This window comes from Trichosurus vulpecula, chromosome 1 (genome assembly GCF_011100635.1).
Source record: "Trichosurus vulpecula isolate mTriVul1 chromosome 1, mTriVul1.pri, whole genome shotgun sequence".
Lineage (NCBI taxonomy): Eukaryota > Metazoa > Chordata > Mammalia > Diprotodontia > Phalangeridae > Trichosurus > Trichosurus vulpecula.
Window position 1 is genome coordinate 409,131,906 of NC_050573.1, and position 21,510 is coordinate 409,153,415.

Here is a 21,510-nt window from a genome sequence, read left to right on the forward strand (position 1 = left end):
TCTTCAGAGTGAAACTGAGAAATTGAAACTGCTCATATTGAATGACCATCTTCCGGGCTGAGCAGCAGCTCTGAGCCCAAAGTCAAGTTATTTTCTGGGTAGAACATTGCTGGAGCAGCTGAGCTACAACTGGCTTCACCTTGCCCAGCCCACCGAACTCTAAACGCTGGCTGACACCCCTTGGGTACCGCAATGGAGACGTGAGCCTCCCATGGACGATGACCACGGTGTATGTGAATGGAGGCCTGGGGAACCCCCGCTATGCCAGATGGAATCGCCGGGAGAGCATTGAGGACTGTGGCCAGATTGAACGCTACCAGGGAGATGTGGAAGGGCAGCAGCACAGGCTGACACCATTTGAGAAGCTCATGCGGGACATGTCGAAGGATGAGAAGGTGGTGAGAGAAATCACACTCGGGAAAAGGATTGGGTTTTACCGTGTCCGAGGGGAGATTGGGAGTGGAAACTTCTCCCAGGTGAAGCTTGGAATTCACTCCCTAACCAAAGGTAGGGTTTGACTTCTCAGGGTGAAACCCTCATGGCATTTAGGAACCAAACACATTCATAGTAACATAGTAATTTTGGATCTTTTCAAAATGACTAGTTGGAGTTTGTATATTGCTGTCTCAAAGCAACTGATTTCTGAAGTACGTATCAATCAATGCCTTATATTTAATACAACACAATACAGTATATTTAATACGATAGAATATAATGTAATGCCTTGTACTAGCAATGGCACGAAAGAGCCTTGGACAGTTAGATAATCCAGAAATGGTTTATATTTGAAAATTTGCTATGGACCATGAGCTTGGGTTTTTTTTTCCCTTACTGTAGATTAAACTTATAAAGCTGATTTTGCTCATGATGCTACCCATTCATTCATTAAATCCATCGAATACTATTTATTTGGTATCTGCTACTACCAAGGATTCTATTATATATTGTGGGAATACAGAGGCAATCAAGAAAAAGGCCCAGTTCATGTCCTCAAGCAACTCACAGTATGTTGAAGTGGACAAAACATAGATTTTTTTTTAATTCTGCAAAATCAGGTTGTGCAGAGGGCACTGAACTCAAGTCAAAAGACCTTTGTTGGCCCATTGATCTTAAAGTCACAGATTCCTTTTAGATTTGTAAAGTGCCGATCCAAGGCACTTTGCTCATTTCCATCACAGTGATGAAGTGGGAGAAGCATTTTGTAACTAGTTAAATGCCTTGGAAATGTGAACCTCGCTAAAGGCGTGGTACAAAGTGCTATGGTCACTCAGAAGAGGAAGGGGTCAAAATCAGGGAAACTCATAGAAAATATAATTTGAATGGTCTCTTAGTGGATGGGTAAAATCTGGAAAGGTGGAGATGGAGAGAAAGGGCATTTTAGGTGGAGGAAAGTGCAGCAGCAAGAAAATGTGGGGTTACCAGTAGTCCATTTCCTCTGGAGTTCAGAGTAAATGAAGGCAAGTACTATGAGATGAGGTCAAACTCTATTTTGATGCCACATCATAGGAAGCTTTGAATTAATCCACCAACAAACATTTATTAAGCACTTATTTATTCTGGATGCTGGGGATACTATGACAAAAATAACCTTCCTTGTTCTCAAGGAGTTTTTGAGGCCCTTACATTGTAATAAGGGAAACAATATATCCATAGATAGCAGTACACTAAATAGGTACAAGGTGATGGGGGAGGGGACACTCATAACTGGGGGATCAGGAAAGGCCTAATGTAGAAGGTGGTTCTTAAGCTCAGTCTTTAAGGAGACCAGGGATTCTAAGAGATGAAAGTGGAAAGGAAATATTTTCCAGCATGGGATATGTGTGCCTAGAACCAAGAGATGTCAGAGTAATCAGAGCCTAGAGAGGAGAGAATATTGTAGTAGTCATTAGCAATATCTGTTTGGTATTTAAAACTCTTTTTAACTTGACCCCTTCCTACCTTTCTGGTGTTCTTACACCTTATTCTCTTCTATACTCTCTATAGTTTAGCTAAACTGGCCAACTTTCATTTCCTTGTCCCTCTCTGTGCCATTGGGAGATTGTCTGTCCTCTGTGCCTGAAATGCCCTGAGCTGCCACCTCCTCTTGGTTTTCCCGGTTTACTTGAAGACCCAGGCCAAGCGCCATCTTCTACAAAAGGCCTGTCCCACCACCAACACCGCCAATCACTTACTGCCTTCCCCTCTCAGAATACCTTCCATTTACTCTGTATAAAGCTCATTTATATGTAGTTATTTGTCATGTTGTCTCTCTCTTCAGACTGTGAATTCCTTGAGAGCAGAGACTGTTGTTTGCCTTTCTTTTTATCCCTAGCACTTAGCTCATTGCCTGATACATGGTGCTTAACAAATGCTTGCAGACTGACTAAATGATTGATATAGTGGATATTGTAACCTCCTTAGAGTCAAGAGGACCCCGCCCCAACCACATGCTGGTTCTGTGACCCTGCGCAGGCTAATGAACCTCTCAGTGTAACTCTAAGACCCTAAGTTATGAAGCAGTTGCTGGTCTGTATTGGTTGAGGGACTTAGTACTGGAAGAGACTTTCTATGTTATCTAGTCTAATCCTCCTCATTTTAAAACTAAGAAATATGAGACCAAGGAAAGCTAATTGACTTCCTCAGGCTCACATGGATGGTAAGTAGAGGAGGGAGAATTTGAACTCAGATTCTTTGACTCCTGAACCAGTGGTTTTTTCCCACTGCTCCATCCTGACTCCGATTGTAACCTTTATATCAGAAATTGTCATGACATAAAAGACTTTCTTCTTTCCTTTCTTCCTCCCTCACTCCTTCCCTCCCTCCATCTTTCCCTTCCTCCCTTCCTTCCTTTCTTCCTTCCTTCCTTCCTTCCTTCCTTCCTTCCTTCCTTCCTTCCTTCCCTTCCCTTCCTTCCTTCTTTTCTTTCTTCTTCTTCTTGAAAGGAATCAATGTTAAGTGACTTACCCAGGGTCAGACAAGTAGTCTGAGGACAAATTTGAACTCAGGTCCTCATGACTCTAGAATTGGTGCTCTATCTACTGTGCCACCTAGCTGCCCTTACCATAAAAAGACTTGAGTACACTTTGGGAGACTTTTTTTTCATTTTTTCTTTTTTTTTGGCTCATGACTACTTCCCAGAAAACTTGAGAAAATGTATGACAATTCTCTCTCTGACCCCACTCCCTAGGTATAGAGCCTAACTTAGCATTTGAAAGTATGTGCTGCCATTATTACAGAACATTGTATTAAAAATAGAAAAAAGAACCACTTGAGTGAGCAACTATTAGTCCCCAAAATGTATAGAACGCCTATCACTAATAGTCCCAACTATGAATATCCCTTTGGCTTTCACCCTAAAATATGGTATCCAGACCTGAAATCAACATCCCAGCTGTAGTTTACCCAGGGCAGAGCACAGGTAGACTGTTTTGTTCTTCTTCCTGTATACTCTATTTCTTTATGTCTTTGAAAAACAATCCAAGATCACATTAGTTTTTGGCTGCTGTGTCATTTGTTGACCCATTTTTTTCCACGAAAACCACTATTTAACTGCACTTCATCCATCTTGCTTTTGTGAAGTTGACTTTTCTGACCCCAAGTATAGGATTTTACATTTATCATTATTAAATTTAATTTTATGAGACTTGGCCTATCATTCTAGCCTATCAAGCTCTCTTTGGATGTTAACTTTGTCTTCAAGGGGTATATAGAACATATAGAGATGGTATTAGCTATTCCTCCAAGCTTTGTGTCTTCCGTAAATCTGACAAGCAAGACATCTATGCTTTCGGCCAAGTCTTTAATAGAAACATTAAACAGTACAAAGCCAAAGACTGATTCCTGAGGTACCCCATGGAGACCTACCTCCAACCTGACATAAGGCCATTCATGACTGCACTTTGGGTCTGGTCTTTTAACTGGTACCACATCCCTCTAATTGTACTATCCTCTAGCCCACATCTTTGCAATGTGTTTGTGGTGATAACATCACATGCTTTCCTAAGAACTAGATAAATGACTTCTGATCTACCAATCTAGTTGTTTGTGGTCCAGTAGTTTTTTAGTTGTGTTTGATTCTTGGTGTTTCTTGGCAAAGATACTGGGGTGGTTTGCCATTTCCTTCTCCAGCTCATTTTACAGATGAGGAAACTGAGGCAAACAGGGTTAAGTGACTTGCCCACTCATCTATTAATGCTTTCTAAAAAGGAAATGAGATTAGTCTTTCATGACCATTTCTTGAAGAAATCATGGCGGCCCTTAGTGATCACTACTCCCTCTTCTAATTGCTTACAAATATGCACTTTTTATGTTCAAGAATTTTGCCAAGAATTGGAGTCAAGCTCACTATTCACAGCTTGTAGTTTTCACCTGTTAACAAATTGGAGGAAATGGCATTGTTTTTGACAAGTGGTCAGTAAGGCAAAGTTTGTTTTTGATAACTTCACCTTTGTTAATTTATGATGAAAGCAAACACAGAGACACTATTAAACACTCTGTGATGAAGCAAGGAACTTACTATCTCTGCCTTCATTTTTGCTTCTTTTGCCACTACCTGAAGATTTGGGGTTTATTCCTAGATCTACAGCATTGTACGGCAGCTAAGTAGGGTGGTGGATAGAGTGCTGGACCTGGAGTCAAGAAGACCTGAGTTCAAATCTGGTGTCAGACTCTGTGATTCTGAGCAAGTCACAACCTCTGTTGGTTTGTTTCCTCTCCTTTAAAATGGGAGTAGCATCTATCTCCCAGGGTTGTTGTAAGGATCAAATGAGATAATATTTACAAAGTACTTTGTAAACCTTAAAGCCCTATATAAATGCCAGCTGGCTATTATTATTAGCTATTATTGACAACTTTAGTTGGATAACCTCAGGTATTGGCAACCAAGACCACGGAGGATATGAATTCTCCCCCAAGGATGCTCTGCTTTTTAGGAAAACTCATGCATCATGAAAAGGGTGACAAAAGGTGAAGGGAAGAGAAAGAGGAGTGGAGAGGAATTTCCCTTATTTCTGGGGAAAAGAGAATTGTTGCCAAGGGATTGGAAATGGGTTGTAGGAGGTAGGAGGCAGGGTAAATATAACAGGGAATATGTTTGTGGAAAGAAGAGCCGAAGAGAAGGGAACAGAATGAGAAGAATGGTCTCCAAAGCTCTAAACTCTACCTTTGTTAGGCTAAAGAGGGTCTACTTCAACTGTTTACAAACTTTGTATGCCTTTTCTTTTTCTCTGCTGCCATATCCCAAGGGGATTGGCAAGAAAAGAGATGGAAACTCACAGGAAAGCTGACTATACCAGTCCTTGCACCAGCAGCACCCGGGGGCCAAGCTGGACGAAAATCATGCCTAGACCTCCTGAGGTCACTCAGGAACTCCCAGCTTCCAGTGGAAATGCAGATGACCGTAGCTGATTTCCATATTAAAAGGGGTATATTTCCTTGGCCCTCAGTGGAGACACCTGACAGTTTTGGAGCCTCTTCAAAGAGAGGCTTCTGAATATTTATGTATGCTCCATCTAGTGTCTGCAAATATGAATAAATGAGGCCACTAAGGATACAGGTCCTTGCCATGTTGTGGCTCTCTCTATCTTCTTCCTTTCATGTCCCAGATCCTCCCCGATGTTCCTCTCCCATTGCTTAGACCTCTTGTATGCCCTTTTATCTCCTGCAGTTCAATTCACCTCAACAGAATTTATTCTGTAACTATTATGTTCAAGGTGCACTTTCCCCTCACTTCCCATATTGAGGTGACAGCCTCACTTGAAACTCCTGTAATGTTAGGAAGCAGACACCAGGGAAGAGAGGGCAAGGCCTCCTAGGGAAACGGTTCCCTGCCAATGGACACCTAAAAATCTAATTGATTGGAAACAGCACACAGGATAAAGAGTGTGAGAGGGAGGGCAGAAACATTGATTTACTTTGCTGTGAACTTTTTAGCTGGAAAGGTGTGTGTGTGTGTGTGTGTGTGTGTGTGTGTGTGTACATGCACATGCCCTTGGACTAAAGGGGCTGTGTACTAAGAAGTTACTGGAATATTGGATGAAAATAGCCAGTTCAGTTTATTCTGAAGGACTTCACAGAAATTATGCTTCTTGATCAGACCTTTGAAGGTCCTAGTTTAATTCAAGATAACGATAAAAACAGCTGACATTTATATAGCACTTACTATGTGCCAAACACTGTGCTAAGCACGTCACAATTATTATCTCATGTGATCCTCACAATAACCCTGGAAGGTAGGCCCCGTTATTATTCCTGTTTTTACAGATGAGGAAACTGAGGCCAAATGAAGTTAAGTGACTTACCCAGGGGCACACAGCATGTGTCTGAGGTCAAATTTGAACTCAGGTCTTCTTGACTCCAGGTCTACTGAGCCACCTCTATCCACTGTCGCTGACAAGACAAAGGATTGACACGTGCAGGTGATTCTAGGTATCCAAGGGGATGATGAGTCTGGTTTGCCTGACAGGAGTGAAATGTATAACCCAGATATAGTGCAATATGAGCCAATAGTCAAGCAGGGAGAAGTCAGTTGGTGGAAGGTCCATGATTAGAAGCTTGAACTTTGACTTATGGGATGAAGGGGATCTGTTATTTGATTTAGAGGAACACATAGCTCATCAATGTCCTACTAATTCATCTTACAAATCATATAACTGATTTCAGGAAGTCCTTGAGGCAATCTAGAGTGAAAGAATCTGGATTCATGGCCAACCTCTGAGGCTTAACTACCGGTGCAATCTTGGGCAAACAACTTCATCTCCCGGGGCTGCGGTTTCCTCATCTGTACAGTGGTGAAGAAGGTCTCTGCAGTCCCTTCCAGCTCTAGCTGCTATGGTGAAGCTAGACCACTGTCACCTACCCTGAGGTGACCTCTTAAGGGCCTCTGGAACACAGAGTATATTGACTGAATCTCAAACTTGCTCATAACATCCTGGCTTCCTAGACCTGGGTTTGCTCTGCCCAGATATATCTTCCTCCCTCCCTCTTCTCTAATTGTGGATTGCCCCAGTTGGCTACAACTCAAGGCTTATTTGTCAAATTCTACTTGGCTTGGCCTCTGACCAGGGCCTGAAAGTACCTCATATTTGAAATAATAATAATAATAATAAATAGCTAATGCTTATATAGCACTTACTATGTGCCAGGCACTGTGCTAAGCACTTTACAATTATCATCTCATTTGATCCTCACAACAACCCTGGGAGGTATCATTACCCCCATTTTACAGATGAGGAAACTGAGGCAAACAGGTTAAGTGATTTGCCCAGGGTCACACAGCTAGGAAGTGTCTGAGGCTGGATCTGAACTCAGGTCTTCCACTTCTAGGCTCAGTGCTTTACCTACTGTGGAATTGTGTTCCCTGGATTATCAAAATAGCCTCTTAATTAGCTTCCCTGTCATTGGTCTTTCCCTTTTCCAATCCGTCTCCACTCAGCTGAAGAATTGACATTCCTAAAGCACAGTTCTGGACATGTCATCCCCTGCTCAGAAACTTCAATAGGTCCCTTTATTGCTTCTAGGATAAAATAGAAACTCTTTCATTTGGCATTTAAAACCCTTCACGATCTGGCTCCAGTCCACTTTTCTAAGTCTGTTGTACATTATTTCTGAATTGTTAATTAATTCATGAAAATATGAAGTGGGGGAGGCATGTTGGATTCTTTGGGTCTTCGGTGGGAAAGACCATGATGGCATCGAGAAATGAGGCTGTAATGGCACTTTAATAAGGCACGGGGGTGCAGGGATGAACAGGCAGAGAAAGGACAGATTCAAGGGGAGAAAGGGGCAAAGAAGCAGATGGCATGAGGACAGAGCTAGGCTGGTGAAGGGAGGAAGGCAGCATGAGGAAGAAGATGGATGTGGGGAGAGGCACAGATGATCACTCGTGTACCTGCGGATCAGAGTTGGAAACACAGGGTAGCAATGTGGATGGAAGAGTACGGGGTGCTGGGGAGAGGAGGTAGGACCTTGAGGTCTCATTTTTATAGGATTTTATGGGGGACAGACCAACTCTTATCTGTGCCACCTTGGGGTTAGTTCATTAACATATCCAGATCATCTTAAAGCTGTCAGTAAAACTTAGAAGTTAACACATCTGGGGCATCTCAAAGTTACCAGCGCTGTGGTGTTCTGCTGGTCTTACTGCAGATGCCTGGAGCTTATCCTTTTCCCCTTCTTTTCCCCTCAGCTCCCCCATTCCTCCTTCCTCCCCCTTTCTCCCCCCTTTCCCCTTCTCCCTTCCTATGGATTTCTTTGGCTCCCATGAGCGCTTCTCTGTCCCTTTTCCTAGATAGTATATAAGCTCCTTGAGATTGTTTCTTTTTTTGTATTTTTACACCTAGTGCCCATCACATAGTAGGTCTTAATAAATGCTAATTGAGTGATCAGTATACTATCTTCCCCCCCCCCCGCCCCCGCACCAGCCCCACCAATCTCCTAGTGGCACCAATGTACTGCTTCCTGTTCTGGATCACTCTCTCTCCAGTTAGCCGAGAGTCAATACCAATGAGGAAGCAGGTTAGGGCACCTGGTCCACCACTTCACTTCCTCCTCTCTCACCTCTCCTCATAGGAGACTTGGAAGAGCCTCCAGCTTCCTAAGCCTTCAAGACCATATTCAGGCTCAGGACCCAATATGCAATGTCCCCAAGGAGTACACGTTGATTTAAGTCAGTCGGTCACACAAAAATGTTTGCTGAGCACCCACGGGTGGGGAACACTTTTCAGCATCCTGAGGAGAAGCAACAGAAATTGGTCTCTGCTCTCCAGGATTTTACTCAGCAAGTCAGATAGCACTGAAGCTGACCGAATCATAATTGCTGGCCTTTTGCAGTATCTTTATTTCAGTTTGGTGCCCAGAAAGACTGTTAGAAGCTATACATTTTTTTCCATATATTTCAATGTTGGTAAATGCATACTTATTAGGCAGTCTTTTGATCAATCCTATTTAATTTTAAATTTGACCTATGAGAAACAGAGGTGATTGAAATCTGAGGTTAAATTGTGTTTATACTTCCTATCTCTAGCTTCCTTCCCTGGCTCTCTTCTCCCTTAGCTGGTCCCTCTCTGACCATTCCTTGTGGACAAACAAAAAGCCTTTCTCTGCTGTTACTTCCAGGCTAGAGGATTTGCCTTCTTTTCTCCCTCCTGCAAACAATGAGATCCCCTAACATATTCACTCTATCTGAACAGATGATGTGGGATGCACCTCAGCTCATTTGTCTTTTAGAGAGGATTCAAAGTGACTCTCTTCACAGAATGTTAGACCTGAAAGGAACCTTAGAGATCTAAACTCCCACTTTACAGAGGAGGAAATTGAGGCTTAGAAATGGGGAATGATTTGTCTCGCGTCACATTCCATATGATACATATTGTATCCTTCCAAAGGACTCCAAACCCTTTAGAGATTTTTATTACACTTAGATTTCTTGCATTCTACTTGTCGCTGAAAAAATGGGAAATAATATTTCCCTGGTGATGGTCTTTCTCAAAGGAAAACCAGCCTGAATACAAAGTAATATAACCAATACATGTAACTCTTTAGGGTTTGCAAGTACTTTGCACGGATTACCTCATAGAAGCCTCACAGCAGCTTTGATAGGTATTATTATTTAGGTGATAGCTTCAGGCATTATTATATTTAGATATTATATATTATTTAGGTATTCCCACTTTACAGGGAAAACAGGACACTACCGCATTTCCCCATGTGTAAGACGCACCTTAATTTTGGGGCCCGAAATTTGAAAAAAATGTATTACATAAAGTTACTGAACTCAAGTTTTATTCATCTGCTCATAGCTTTCAGGCATCTTTTGGGCAAGTCTGGTGCATGTACGCATGCTTAGTCCTTTCCATTTCATGAACCGGAAGCACCAATTGTGTCTTCTTTTGAAATCAGTAACTTCTTTTTCATCAGCAATTCTTCTTGCCTCTTGCTGAACCATCTTTGTGGACACAGGAATTGCCCTTTGCTCTTCAATTCATATCTTCAGTTCCCTCTCTAAATCAGGCCATTTTGCTGACTTGCCTCTCATGGCCTTCTCCTGCTGTGGTGTTTTCAGTAGCGCTTCTTCTTCCTGTAGCCAGTCTCAGATTGTTTTCTCAGTTGGAGGAGGACCAAACTTACGTTCAGCAGCACAATTTCCATTCACTTTTGCACTTTTAACTTGAATTCAGCAGTGTATGAAAATCTTTTCTGAGCCATTTCTGGGCAGAATCTGGCAAAATGTAACCTAATATACGGGCCACAAATGCGAAACAACGAGCGCAAAGACAAGCATGAAAAAGCAGGAAATGCAAGTAAAAAAAATCTACAACAATGAGCACAAAAACAAGCGCAAAAAAGCGGGAAATGAAAGTAAAAAAATCTACAACCACTGTATAAGATGCATCCACTTTCTAGACCCCAAATTTTTCGGGAAAAGGTGCATCTTATACATGGGGAAATATGGTATTCTTGATCCTAAAGGCAGTAGGGATCCATCCACCAAGGCTTCTTGAGAAGGGGAGCAATGTGGTTAGATCTATGCTTTAGAAATATCAAAGAACTGGAAATTTCAGGGATGCCCATCAATTGGGGAATGGCTGAACAAGCTGTGGTATATGATTGTGGTGGAATACCACTGTGCTATAAGAAAGCTTGATCACTTAGAAAAACATGGGTAGACGTGAAATCATGAAAAGTGAAATGAGCAGAACCAAAAGAATGTTGTATACAGTAACAGCTATATTATTTTAAGAACAACTTTGAGTAACTAAGCCATTGTCACTATTATAAATACCTAAATTAACTACAGAGGACATATGAAAAAAGATATTATCTGTATCCAGAGAAAGAACTGATAAATAGATGTAAAGAATGGTTTTACATATGTATACATATATTCCTGTCTAATGGTAGCCATCTCTAGGATGGGGGAGGGAAGAAAAAAGGGGAAAAAAGAAAATTACATGATAACTTTAGTACATAAAAGATTTGCAGTTTCATGTACAACCATCTTTTTTTCTATTCTACTGTGTTATAGAAATGCTTGTTTTATTTCTTAAGTTCAGAATAAAATAAATAAAATTTTTGAAAAAGAAATATCACTTTGGCAGCTGTGTGGAAGACAGATTAGACTACGGAGAAAGGAGGAAGCTGTTGAAATAGTGCAGGCAAGAAGTGATGAGGACCCGAAATAACTAAGGTGATGACCGTGTGAGAGCAAAGGGAAGGGTAGGCTATGAGATGCTGTGGAGATAGGAACAACAAGGTTAGGCAACTTATTGGATATGTAGGGTTAGGGACAATGAGATTTTGAAACAAGGTAAAAGGAAGAACAACAGTGTCTTAATGGACATAGGAAAGTTCAGAAGAGGGGTAAGTTTTTTGAGGGGGAAATTAGTTCTGCTTTGGACATGTTGAGTTGAGATGTCTATAGGACATTCACTTTGAAATGTCCAATAGAGAGTTGGAAATGTGGGACTGGAGCTCAGGAGTTTGATTGGAGCTGGTTATGTAGATTGAAATTGTACTGATAGTAGCATTGAGTATTGAACTTCTCCGAAACTGAAACTTTCTGAGTCCTAAGCCTTCCTGAAGCCTGAGCCCTAAGGCAGGGAGTGGGATCAAGCTAATAGGCAGGATAGTTTCCAAGCCAGTACAAGGGGAAGATTCCAGCACCAACAAGATGGACAGCAGCTGTTTGGGGGAGCACCCCATAACATCAAGGTGTGACTTTGGGGAGAAGCTCCTTTCTAGATCTCTTAAGTCTGATTCTGTGAGAAGAGACATCAAAGTCAGGGGAAGGCTCAGGACTTCGTAGCAGATTGATAAAGGAATGGCTATTCATGTGTGTAGATCATTCTTAAATTGACAATAACTGAAGGATTGCCCAGATGAATAGCAATGTCCAACTAAGCCTTGGAAATCATTAACCATTGCTTAATGTTCCATGTAGATAACCATTGTTTCATGGATTCACTGTTGTCCCTGAAAGAGCCAGCAATCACTTTCCCTCCCTCCCTCCCTCCCTTCCTCCACCCTTCATTAGTAGCTGCTTTTTGGCTACAGCTCACCCACGTCAGCCCACACAGCAAATCCTAGAGTGACTCCAGAAGTTCAGGGCAGCCCCATTGACTTGGGAATGGCTAAACAAATTGTGGTGCACGGATGAATTGAAATATTGCTGAATATGAAGAATTCAGAAAGGCATGGGAAGACTCCCATGAAGTGAATCAGAGTGAAATAAATGGAACCAAGGCAATAATATACACGACTACAACAATGTAAATAGAAAAAAAACAAAAATGAAAATAAAAAAGGCAACTGAAAATTGTTATCATATCTATAATGACCAAGTTTATTCCCAAGGAGGAGATGAGAAAATGCATTTCTCTTCTTTGCCTGTGTGATCAGACTTGGTGGATGTGTTGGCTAGTTTTGCTCAATTAATTTTTCTTTCTCTCTTTTCTTCTTCTTTACAAGGGATAGCTTCCTGGGTTTGGAGGGTGGGGATTATGTTCAGAAATAAACTTGATGCTAAAAAAAGAGACATTATCTGTCTATCCATCTATCTACCTGTTTTTTTAAAAAAAGTTTCAGCTTGTTCTTGTGTGTCCTAGAGGCAGTGCAGACCCAGAATTCCAGAGGAGTGAGAAGTACAGCTGGTTGGGGAGCAGATCAGTCTCAGGGCCCATCTGAGCCCATCTGGGGTTTATAACTGACTCACCTCCTGGGGCATCTTCTATACTAGGCATTATCCTGGACTCAAAGCAGATCGTTAAAGTTAACTTTGACCTTTCAATTCCCTTCCAATCCTAACCAAATAGCCAGGGTGGCCCTGGATCCATTCTGGTGTCTGGCATGCACTCTGGGAGCCTTGTTCAACATGGAAGCCAGGAAAAGACTCAAGAATTGGTTGTTTCATAAAAATAAACAAAAAATACACACCACAAAACCCTACTATACAAACATTCCTTGTGAAGAATGATTCATGTTGGACAAGTCTGGTCTGTAGGCGTCAGCTTGGTTGTTGGTTAATGATGGTTAAGATCACAGGACCAATCTTCACATGAGCCAGTCAGCTTAGCTCTAGTTCATGGCCTTGGGGGCTAGGGTCTCTTAGAGAACTGAGACATGAATTGTGGAAAAATAGTCATAGATGAATACCTACTACTGAGAAAACAGCTTCAAGCTGATGCTCCACCTTTCTGTGCAGAATTGGGGAGTGGAGAGAGAAGGGGGAGGAGAGGGGAGGTGAGAAGGAGAGAGAGACAGAGACAGAGAGGGGGGGGGAGGAGAAGGGAGGTGAGAGAGAGAGAGAGAGAGAGAGAGAGAGAGAGAGAGAGAGAGAGAGACAGGGAGAAGAGGGAGAGAGAGTGTGGTGAGGGAGAGAGGGAGGGAGGAGAGGGGAGGTGAGAGAGAGAGGGAGAGAGAGGGAGAGGAGGGAGAGAGGAAGTGAGAGAGAGAGAGGAGGGGGGGAGGGAGAGAGGGAGAGAGAGAGAGAGAATTTATAAAGTTTGTTCCAGATTTAGATGAATAGCTGCTTTCCAGACCACCTAGTGGCAGCTCAGAACATTGTGACTTTCCTTTCCTTATCTTTGTTTTTTCTTTTCAAAAGATATAAATCAGTCATGCTTTTTTTGCTAAGTAGAAAGTCCTCAGATGCCCTGCCTCCTGGGGCTCAAACCGGAATTCTGCTAGAGGACATCCTTCCTAGCCCACCCTCTCCTTTCCTATTCCGAATTTAACTAACCTCCTCTTTAGTCTCAGGCAGATTAAAGATTTCTATACTATCTAGGGGTGATTTTATTTTCCCTTTCCTTGTGTAAAACCAGAAGCTTCTCTAGTTTAAGTAAAGGAAGAAGCCTTTGAAAGAACTTGAGAATTTGGGACTTAAAGAGAAAAGAATGTAAAAATTTCTTGAATATTTTAAGTCAGCTTTTGATTCTTCAGCATGTGATTATCAGCATGGTAATTATCCAAGGCCCTGGCTTCTCTCCTTTTACTTTTTATACCCAGGTGGCATTTTATTAGTCATTGGTATCTGAGTTAGCTGAACCTCAAATGTTTAATTATTGTTATGTTATTTGCTAAAGCAGAGACAGCTAAGTAGCACAGCGGATAGAGCACGAGGCCTGTACTCAGGAAGCTCTGAGTTCAAATTCAGGGACCCCGACAAGTTACAACTTCTGTCTGTCTTGGTTTCCTCACCTGTAACAAAGGGAATGTAATAGCAACTCCTTTACAATGAATCTCAACTGAGATAATATCTGTACTGTGCTTGGCACATAGGTGCGTAATAAATGCTTATTCCCTTCCTTCGAGGTCTTTAGGACAAGTTTTAATGAAATAGGTTAAGTGCACGAATAATTAGCAGCAGCGATTTGTATGTAAATAATCATAACACCAAAGTTCTTAAAATGCGGTCTCCTAAGTAGGCTAAATGCCTCCATGATATCCTTAGCACAATTTGCCTGCCAACTTATTTCCTTTTTTAAATGTTTTAAATCACTGTCACAATATATTAGTTCATCATCATCATATTCTGCATTATTATTAATATTATTAACATTATGTAATCTTTTAAAATAGAAAACCTCTGAAACTTTTCATATAACCCTATTGCAGAAAAGTTATTCAGTTTATCATTACGGCCACTTATTTTTACTTAAAAACATATTAGTAAAATATTGTGAAAGATACAGAACAACTTATGATTTGGGGAATTTCTAAGATTGTGATTTTTTATTCTTGAATCCCAGAGATTGATATCTAGGAATAATAAACCAAGTCCTGTTAAAAAAATGTTTCACCTTCACATTCCATCAGAGGAATAGAATAGATATTGTAGATGACCTTTGACCCTTCAACTCATTTTTTTTTTAAAGCAAAGACATAAATATTATCTGGTACAGGTAAGCCTACTTTTACCTTAATTTTGAAAACTTTGAGGGGATCACTATGGAGCTATTCGAGTCAGAGAACAGGAATTAAGGAGACAGTAAAGAAGACAGAGGAAAAGCTGGATTTATGTTCAGGTGTTGCTTCTCAGGCTGGCTTCTTCTAAAATTCTTCCCTCTCCTTCACAAGAAGGTCCTCAAAGACTCCTCTATTTCCAGAGATTTATAGAATCTACGTGCTGCAAATGCCTAGGGGTCCTGTACTTTACCAGCCATTACATTTGAAATACATAAATACATATAAATTTATAGTAACTGATTATTTTTGTTAGAGTGTAAGCTACCAATAGGAGTTTTAAGAGTAATTTACAAAAGGGATTGTTATAGGAAAAGTAGAATTTAGGAACTCCCTGCCATCAATTAGGAAAGGGGAGACATTTGGAACTTCAGCCTGAGCCAATTTACTTGTTCTTCATAAATAAAATCCCAGTTAATGTGGAACCAGGGGATCTGAATTAATGAAGCTTTACTGTGTACAGAGTTGAAGAAGAATGGAGTAATCACAGGAGCTAGCATTTCTATAGCATTTGAAGGTTTGCAAACTACTTTACAACTCTTATCTCATTTAATCCTTACAACAACCCTGGGAGGTTGGTGATGTTATCATCTCCATTTTACAGATGGGGAAACCAAAGCTGAGAGATATTAAGTGATTGGCCCAAGGTGACACAGCTAGTAAGTGTGTGTGTGTGGGGGGGGGGGGGTAGAATTTGAACTCAGATCTTTCTGACTCCAGGCCCAGCACTCTCCCCACTGCACCACCCAGCACTGGAAAGAGCCTTAGACCAGGGCAGTTAGGACCTGGAATCAGATTCTGGCTTTTTAATTTACTACCAGTATGACTTGGGCACGTAGATGGCACAGCAGATAGAGCACCAGGCCTGGAGTCAGGAAGACTTGAGTTCAAATCCTGCCTTAAACACACACTAATTGTGTGACCCTGGGCAAGTCACTTAACCCTGCTTGCCTCAATTTCCTTATTTGTAAAATGAGCTAGAGGAGGAAATGGCAAAGCACTCCAGTATTTCAGCCCCCAAATCCCCAAATGGGATCACAAAGTCAGACACAACTGAACAGCAGCAATAACAACCTGTATGACTTTGGGAGTATCATCTGAGCCCCAGTTTCCTTCATCTGCAAATGAAGAGAAGTTCAAATGATCTTAAGGCCTTTATTAACTCTAAAGTTTTTGCTCCTAAACCTTCCTGAGACAGAATTTTACACAGCTACTTGTAACTCAGTGAGATTGGCCAGGAATTACTGAAGCTCTCATTAATCTTGTGTCCCTTTTTCATTTTCAGAAAAGGTAGCTATTAAGATCCTGGACAAGACCAAGTTAGACCAGAAAACCCAAAGGCTGCTGTCGCGTGAGATCTCCAGCATGGAAAAACTGCACCACCCCAACATCATCCGCCTTTATGAAGTCGTAGAGACCCTGTCTAAGCTCCACCTGGTGATGGAATACGCCGGAGGGGGAGAGCTCTTTGGGAAGATCAGCACTGAGGGGAAGCTCTCAGAAACCGAAAGCAAGCTCATTTTCTCCCAGATTGTGTCAGCGGTGAAGCACATGGTGAGCTCGATGTTATCGAGTATCCACGGTACCAGTCTGGCTAGAGTTGTTTGATCGATGGGCAGTCATTGCTCACCCAGTCTGTAGGTTCCGGGTCTAGAGCAAAGAATTGGACACGAGTGAAAAAAGACTGAATGACAATAACCACTAACTCCAAAACTGGTGCTCTTCCCACTGGACTATGCTGCTGATGTGATATGCCAGATTTTATAATCTTCAAACTCTACTCCTCTCTCATCTCTCCTTATTCCTTCGTTGCTGTTCAGTCGTTTTTCTGTTGTGTCCAATTCTTCCTGACCTCATCTGGGGTTTTCTTGGCAAAGATATTGGGGTAGTTTGCCATTTCCTCCTCCAGCTCATTTTTCAAATGAGGACACCGAGGCAAACAGGGCTAAGTGACTTTCCCAGGGTCACACGGCCAGTAAGGTCTAAGGCCACATTTGAACTCAGGAAGATGAGTCTTCCTGACTCCAGGCCCAGCACTCTATCCGCTGCACCACCCAGCTGCCCTAGGAAAGTGCTATTTGGGGCATTTGTTAAATGCCGCTTTCCTGATAACTCACTGTCTAGCCTTCTTGTGGAAGTTAGCAAGAGGATTTAGGATTATGGGCCCAGTTTTTCAGGCAGTTTTGTAAACAGGAATCCCCCAGAGAGAATAGAATCTGTCCATGCATTGTCTCACCAAGTCTATTACTTGTATTCTACGCTCAGGCTGTTCTCATTTTCCCTCTGGTGCCTAGAACATCCTTCTTTTCCTTCTTCTCCACCAGCCAAAATCTGACCCTTCCATCAGGATCTCTCTCAAGCCCCTCTCCTCCATGGAACTTGTCCAAACTCTTCCAGCCAACGTTAAATGTTCCTTACTCTGAATTCCTTCTACCGTGATGTCCAGCGCTCTATCATTTAGTGGATCTAAACTTTCATTGTACGGTTCTATACTCTCTTGTTTTGGCTTCTAGTTTATACATGTGTGTAAATTCTGTCTCCAAAACCGTAACATAAATTTCAGGTCCATCTTTGCTCTTTCGTGTGGGGCATTCAGTAAGCACTTAATGCCTTTTGCTTTTCCTTATTCTTTCATGGCTCTCTTATCCCAAACACGTTCACCATTTTCTTACCTAAACCACGTTTACTGGTCTAACCAGCCAGCAAAAAGTGTGTGATGTAGCACAAAGAATAATGGATTTGGGGTCAGAGAATCTGGGCCTGAATCCTAGTCTTACTACTTACTAGCCATGTGATTTTGGTCAAGTCACTTTCTTCTCTGTAAAATGGGGACAAAGCAGGTAGACCAGTGATTTTTAAACTTTCTTCTGGGCCTAAAGCCTATATGATGGTTGCTTGGTGCTTACCTCAGATCAGCCAGCGAAAGGTTTGGGAGTGAACACTGGTTATCTTTCCTCCATAGACAGAGGGAAGAGGTTATGCTAAAGGGTCAGTAACCTCTTTAGCCCATATTGCCATCAGTGGGCTAAGCAGTTACTGGTAGGCCTTTTTATTGGGAATGGAAATTTGGCATCAGATAGATAAAAAGGAAACCATAAGGAAGATGTGTGTGTGTGTGTGGTGGGGGGAGGTCTGGGGGGCAGGATTGGTAAAGTTATCACTTAGTAGCAGTGGTTGCCTACCCTTGCTAGGGAATGAATCAGCCCCACCAAGGGCGTCATGGCTGTGCTATCTGGCTCATTATGTCAACAAGGCAGAAACCTTTCCATGTACTGGTTTGAATAAAGCACCATCCCCTCACTGGGACACCCGCAGAAAGAAGAGGAAAAACGGAGTGGAAGCAGCAGGCACAAGAGTGATAGAGGTTAGGGGACAGCTGGGGAAGGGCCCATTGTAGAACACTGGAAAGTTGTACTCCCTACTCTTGTCTTTACACCACTCTCTAAAGAGGAAGGGCAAAGAAAAAGAACATTGAACTACTTTCCAACAGTCCCTGTGGACAAAACAAATAATGGCCATAGGTCACATTTGGTACCTTTAAAGTATGGGTGGTCCTTGCAGGTTCTCTAAGGCAGAGGTGTCAAACACACTGGCCCATTCAGCTCTGCATCACTCCACAGTGCAACCCAACCAGATTAAAATATAATTGGAAAATATTTAACAAAATAAAGAAAAACAGAATGTGATATTAATTAATATGCAGTTTTCTGAGTCATTATGCAGCCTGCAGGGATCCTTATATATATTTCAGTGGCCCCTGATTCTATGTGAGTTTGACACCTTTGACCTAAGGTACAGATATGAAGTCAGGGGGCTTTGGAATTCGAGCTAGAAAGGATTTCTGGATATCATTTAGATCAGAAATTCTTCATCTTTTTTTGTGTGTGTTTAGCTTTGGAAGTCTGCAAAGCCTTCTCAGAATGATGTTTTTAAATGCATAAAACAAAAGACACCAGGATTACAAGAGGATTACAAAGGAAATCAATTATGTTTAAATACAATTTTAAATATAATTTTCAAAATATTGGAAAAAAGTCGGCAGATTTCAGGTTAAGAACCAAACAGCAGGGGCAGCTAGGTGGCGCAGCGAATAGAGCACCAGACCTGGAGTCAGGAGGACCTGAGTTCAAATGCAGCCTCAGACACTTGACACTTTATTAGCTGTGTGACCTTGGGCAAATCACTTAACCCCAATTGCCTTGCCTTCCCCCCTCCAAAAAAAAAACCCAAAAAACCAAACATCCTCAGCTTGTCAGATGAAGAAACTGAGACCCAAAGAATTAAGAAACTTATCTGATCAATGAATAAATAGGAAAGGTGGGATTGATTATACTCAGGTCATTTAACTCCCCAAACAGTACTGTTTGCACTACACCATACTGACTGTTCTAAGGCTGTAAGCAAAGGGCAAGGATGGGATGTATGCCAGGGAATTGTTAAGCTGTGGCCAGCTTCTTCCAGAAGCTGGATTCTACAGTTTTGGTTGAGGTCAAGGAGGGCTTAAAGGAATGATGAGTGGAGGAGATTGTATTCTTCCTTGGTCCTGGCTCTAACCCTGATTCACACTCCATTGTCAATCCACTTCTTCTTGTAGTCTCATGACAAAGGTTAGGTAGCTAAAAGTGCAGCCAAAGGGCTTTCTTGTACTTCTGGTTATTTTTTTTTTTTGTAGTGGCTTAAGCAGAAAGGGCTATCAAGCTTATGGACTGTCATGCTCAGCAGAAGCAGTGAATGGCCTAAAATTTTGTCTTTTAAATTCAATTTTATTTTCAGCTTCATTCTCTCCCCTCTCTTGAAAAACCAAGAAAAACAAAACCTGTTACAAATACATATAGTCAAGGAAAACAAATTCTCACATCAGCCTTGTTCAAAACAAAACAAAAGTACCTAGTGTGCCCTCTGAGCCTATCACCTCTCTGTCTAGAGGTAGGCAGCATCGTGAGTCCTATGGAATTGTGGTTGGTCATTGTGTTGACCAGGTCGGTTTTAAAGTGTTTAAATAGGAGGTGCATTTTCCCCCTTCCAACCAATTCCTCATCAATGTGTGTCAGAATGTAGTTACCTCTCCCTCCTTGGAAGTATTCAAGGCAAGGCTTTATTATAGTCTAGTTCAAGCAGACAGGGATGTTATAATGGGGATTCCTTTCTCGTATAGGTTAAATCAGATGACCTTTGAGGTTCCATCCAATTCTTAAATACTGACATTCTGATTCTGTGTAACAAAAAAAATAAACTTTCCTTGAATAGCACAGCGCCTGGCACATAGTAGGAGTTTAGTAAATGTTTATTGATTGACTGATTATCCTAAGAAACCCATTATGTTAAAGGCTTAAGATAGTCAAGTTGTCTGATGTTTAAATGAATTGCCATAATTATGCAAATGATTATCCAGGTGTCTAAATAGAATTGTTGAATATTTAGCACAGATTTTTACCTTTTTTTAGGTAAAAGTATTTTTACCAGTTTTTTAAATTGCCATTGTCCTTTCTTGCTTCACAGCATGAAAATCAAATTATTCACAGAGATCTGAAGGCAGAAAATGTGTTTTATACAAGCAATACCTGTGTGAAGGTGGGTGATTTTGGATTCAGCACAGTAAGCAAAAAAGGTGAAACCCTAAACACTTTCTGTGGGTCTCCTCCGTATGCTGCCCCAGAGCTCTTCAGGGATGAAAATTATGTGGGCACTTACGTGGACATCTGGGCCTTGGGGGTCCTCTTATACTTTATGGTGACTGGCACCATGCCATTTCGAGCAGAGACAGTGGCCAAACTGAAGAAGTGTATTCTCGATGGGACGTACAGCATACCCCCTCATGTCTCCAACCCCTGTCAGAGGCTGATCCGTGGGGTTCTGCAGCCAATACCCACAGAGAGGTATGGCATTGACTACATCATGAACAATGAATGGATGCAAGGGCTGCTACACCCCACTCCCTTGGAACCCTTCCAACTAGATCCCAAGTATTTGTCAGAAAAAAGCACACTTAAGGAAGAAGAGAATGAGGTCAAAAACACCTTAGAAAATCTGGGTATTACTGAAGAGCATATTAGAAATAACCAAGGGAGAGATTCTCGCAGCTCAATCACGGGGGTCTACCGTATCATTTTGCACAGAGTCCAAAGAAGAAGGGCTTTAGAGAGTGTCCCAATAGTGACCCTGCCAGACCCCAAGGAAGGAGACTCAAAGAAAGCATCCCGTGTCTATCGGGGCATACGACACACATCCAAATTTTGTTCAATTTTATAAATTGCATTAGACTGCCAATGAATTTAAACATTGTTTTTGGATTTGTTTTTAAATTTTTCCACAAGCAACTTGGGTTATGAAAATTTTCTAATTTTAAATAAACACAAGTGGTAATTTTATAATCTATTTTTCTTTCAAACCTACAAGGCAATAAACAATAAATTTTCTGGCTTGCTTGGTTTGGGGGTATCTTAAGAATCCGGTATATGTTATGTGTCAAGTATTTATTACTCAATTTACTTAAGTAGTAGAAATGATTAACCAGAATCACATTCCTAACTTCTCTTCGGGAATACTGCCCCCAAGAAAAAGTTCCTGCTGTGT

The 21,510-nt window shown here is 41.6% G+C and overlaps 1 protein-coding gene across 1 annotated transcript; it reads left to right on the plus strand.

The window, feature by feature from the left end:
• The first annotated feature begins 206 nt into the window (after positions 1 to 206).
• On the plus strand, positions 207 to 21,350 carry NIM1K (NIM1 serine/threonine protein kinase). Its single transcript, XM_036750448.1, has 3 exons — positions 207 to 507; positions 16,223 to 16,491; positions 20,437 to 21,350. Exons 1-3 carry the CDS (start codon positions 219 to 221, stop codon positions 21,184 to 21,186), a joined length of 1,308 nt encoding a protein of 435 aa, XP_036606343.1. The 5' UTR covers positions 207 to 218; the 3' UTR covers positions 21,187 to 21,350.
• The last annotated feature ends 160 nt before the right edge of the window (positions 21,351 to 21,510 follow it).

What these genes read in the sequence shown, in the direction of transcription:
- NIM1K (XM_036750448.1), top strand. Translation starts at nt 219, where the DNA reads ATGACCACGGTGTATGTGAATGGAGGCCTGGGGAACCCCCGCTATGCC. An exon ending in AATTCACTCCCTAACCAAAG is followed by an intron (nt 508 to 16,222) that starts GTAGGGTTTGAC and finishes TTTCATTTTCAG; the next exon opens with AAAAGGTAGCTATTAAGATC. An exon ending in TGTCAGCGGTGAAGCACATG is followed by an intron (nt 16,492 to 20,436) that starts GTGAGCTCGATG and finishes CTTGCTTCACAG; the next exon opens with CATGAAAATCAAATTATTCA.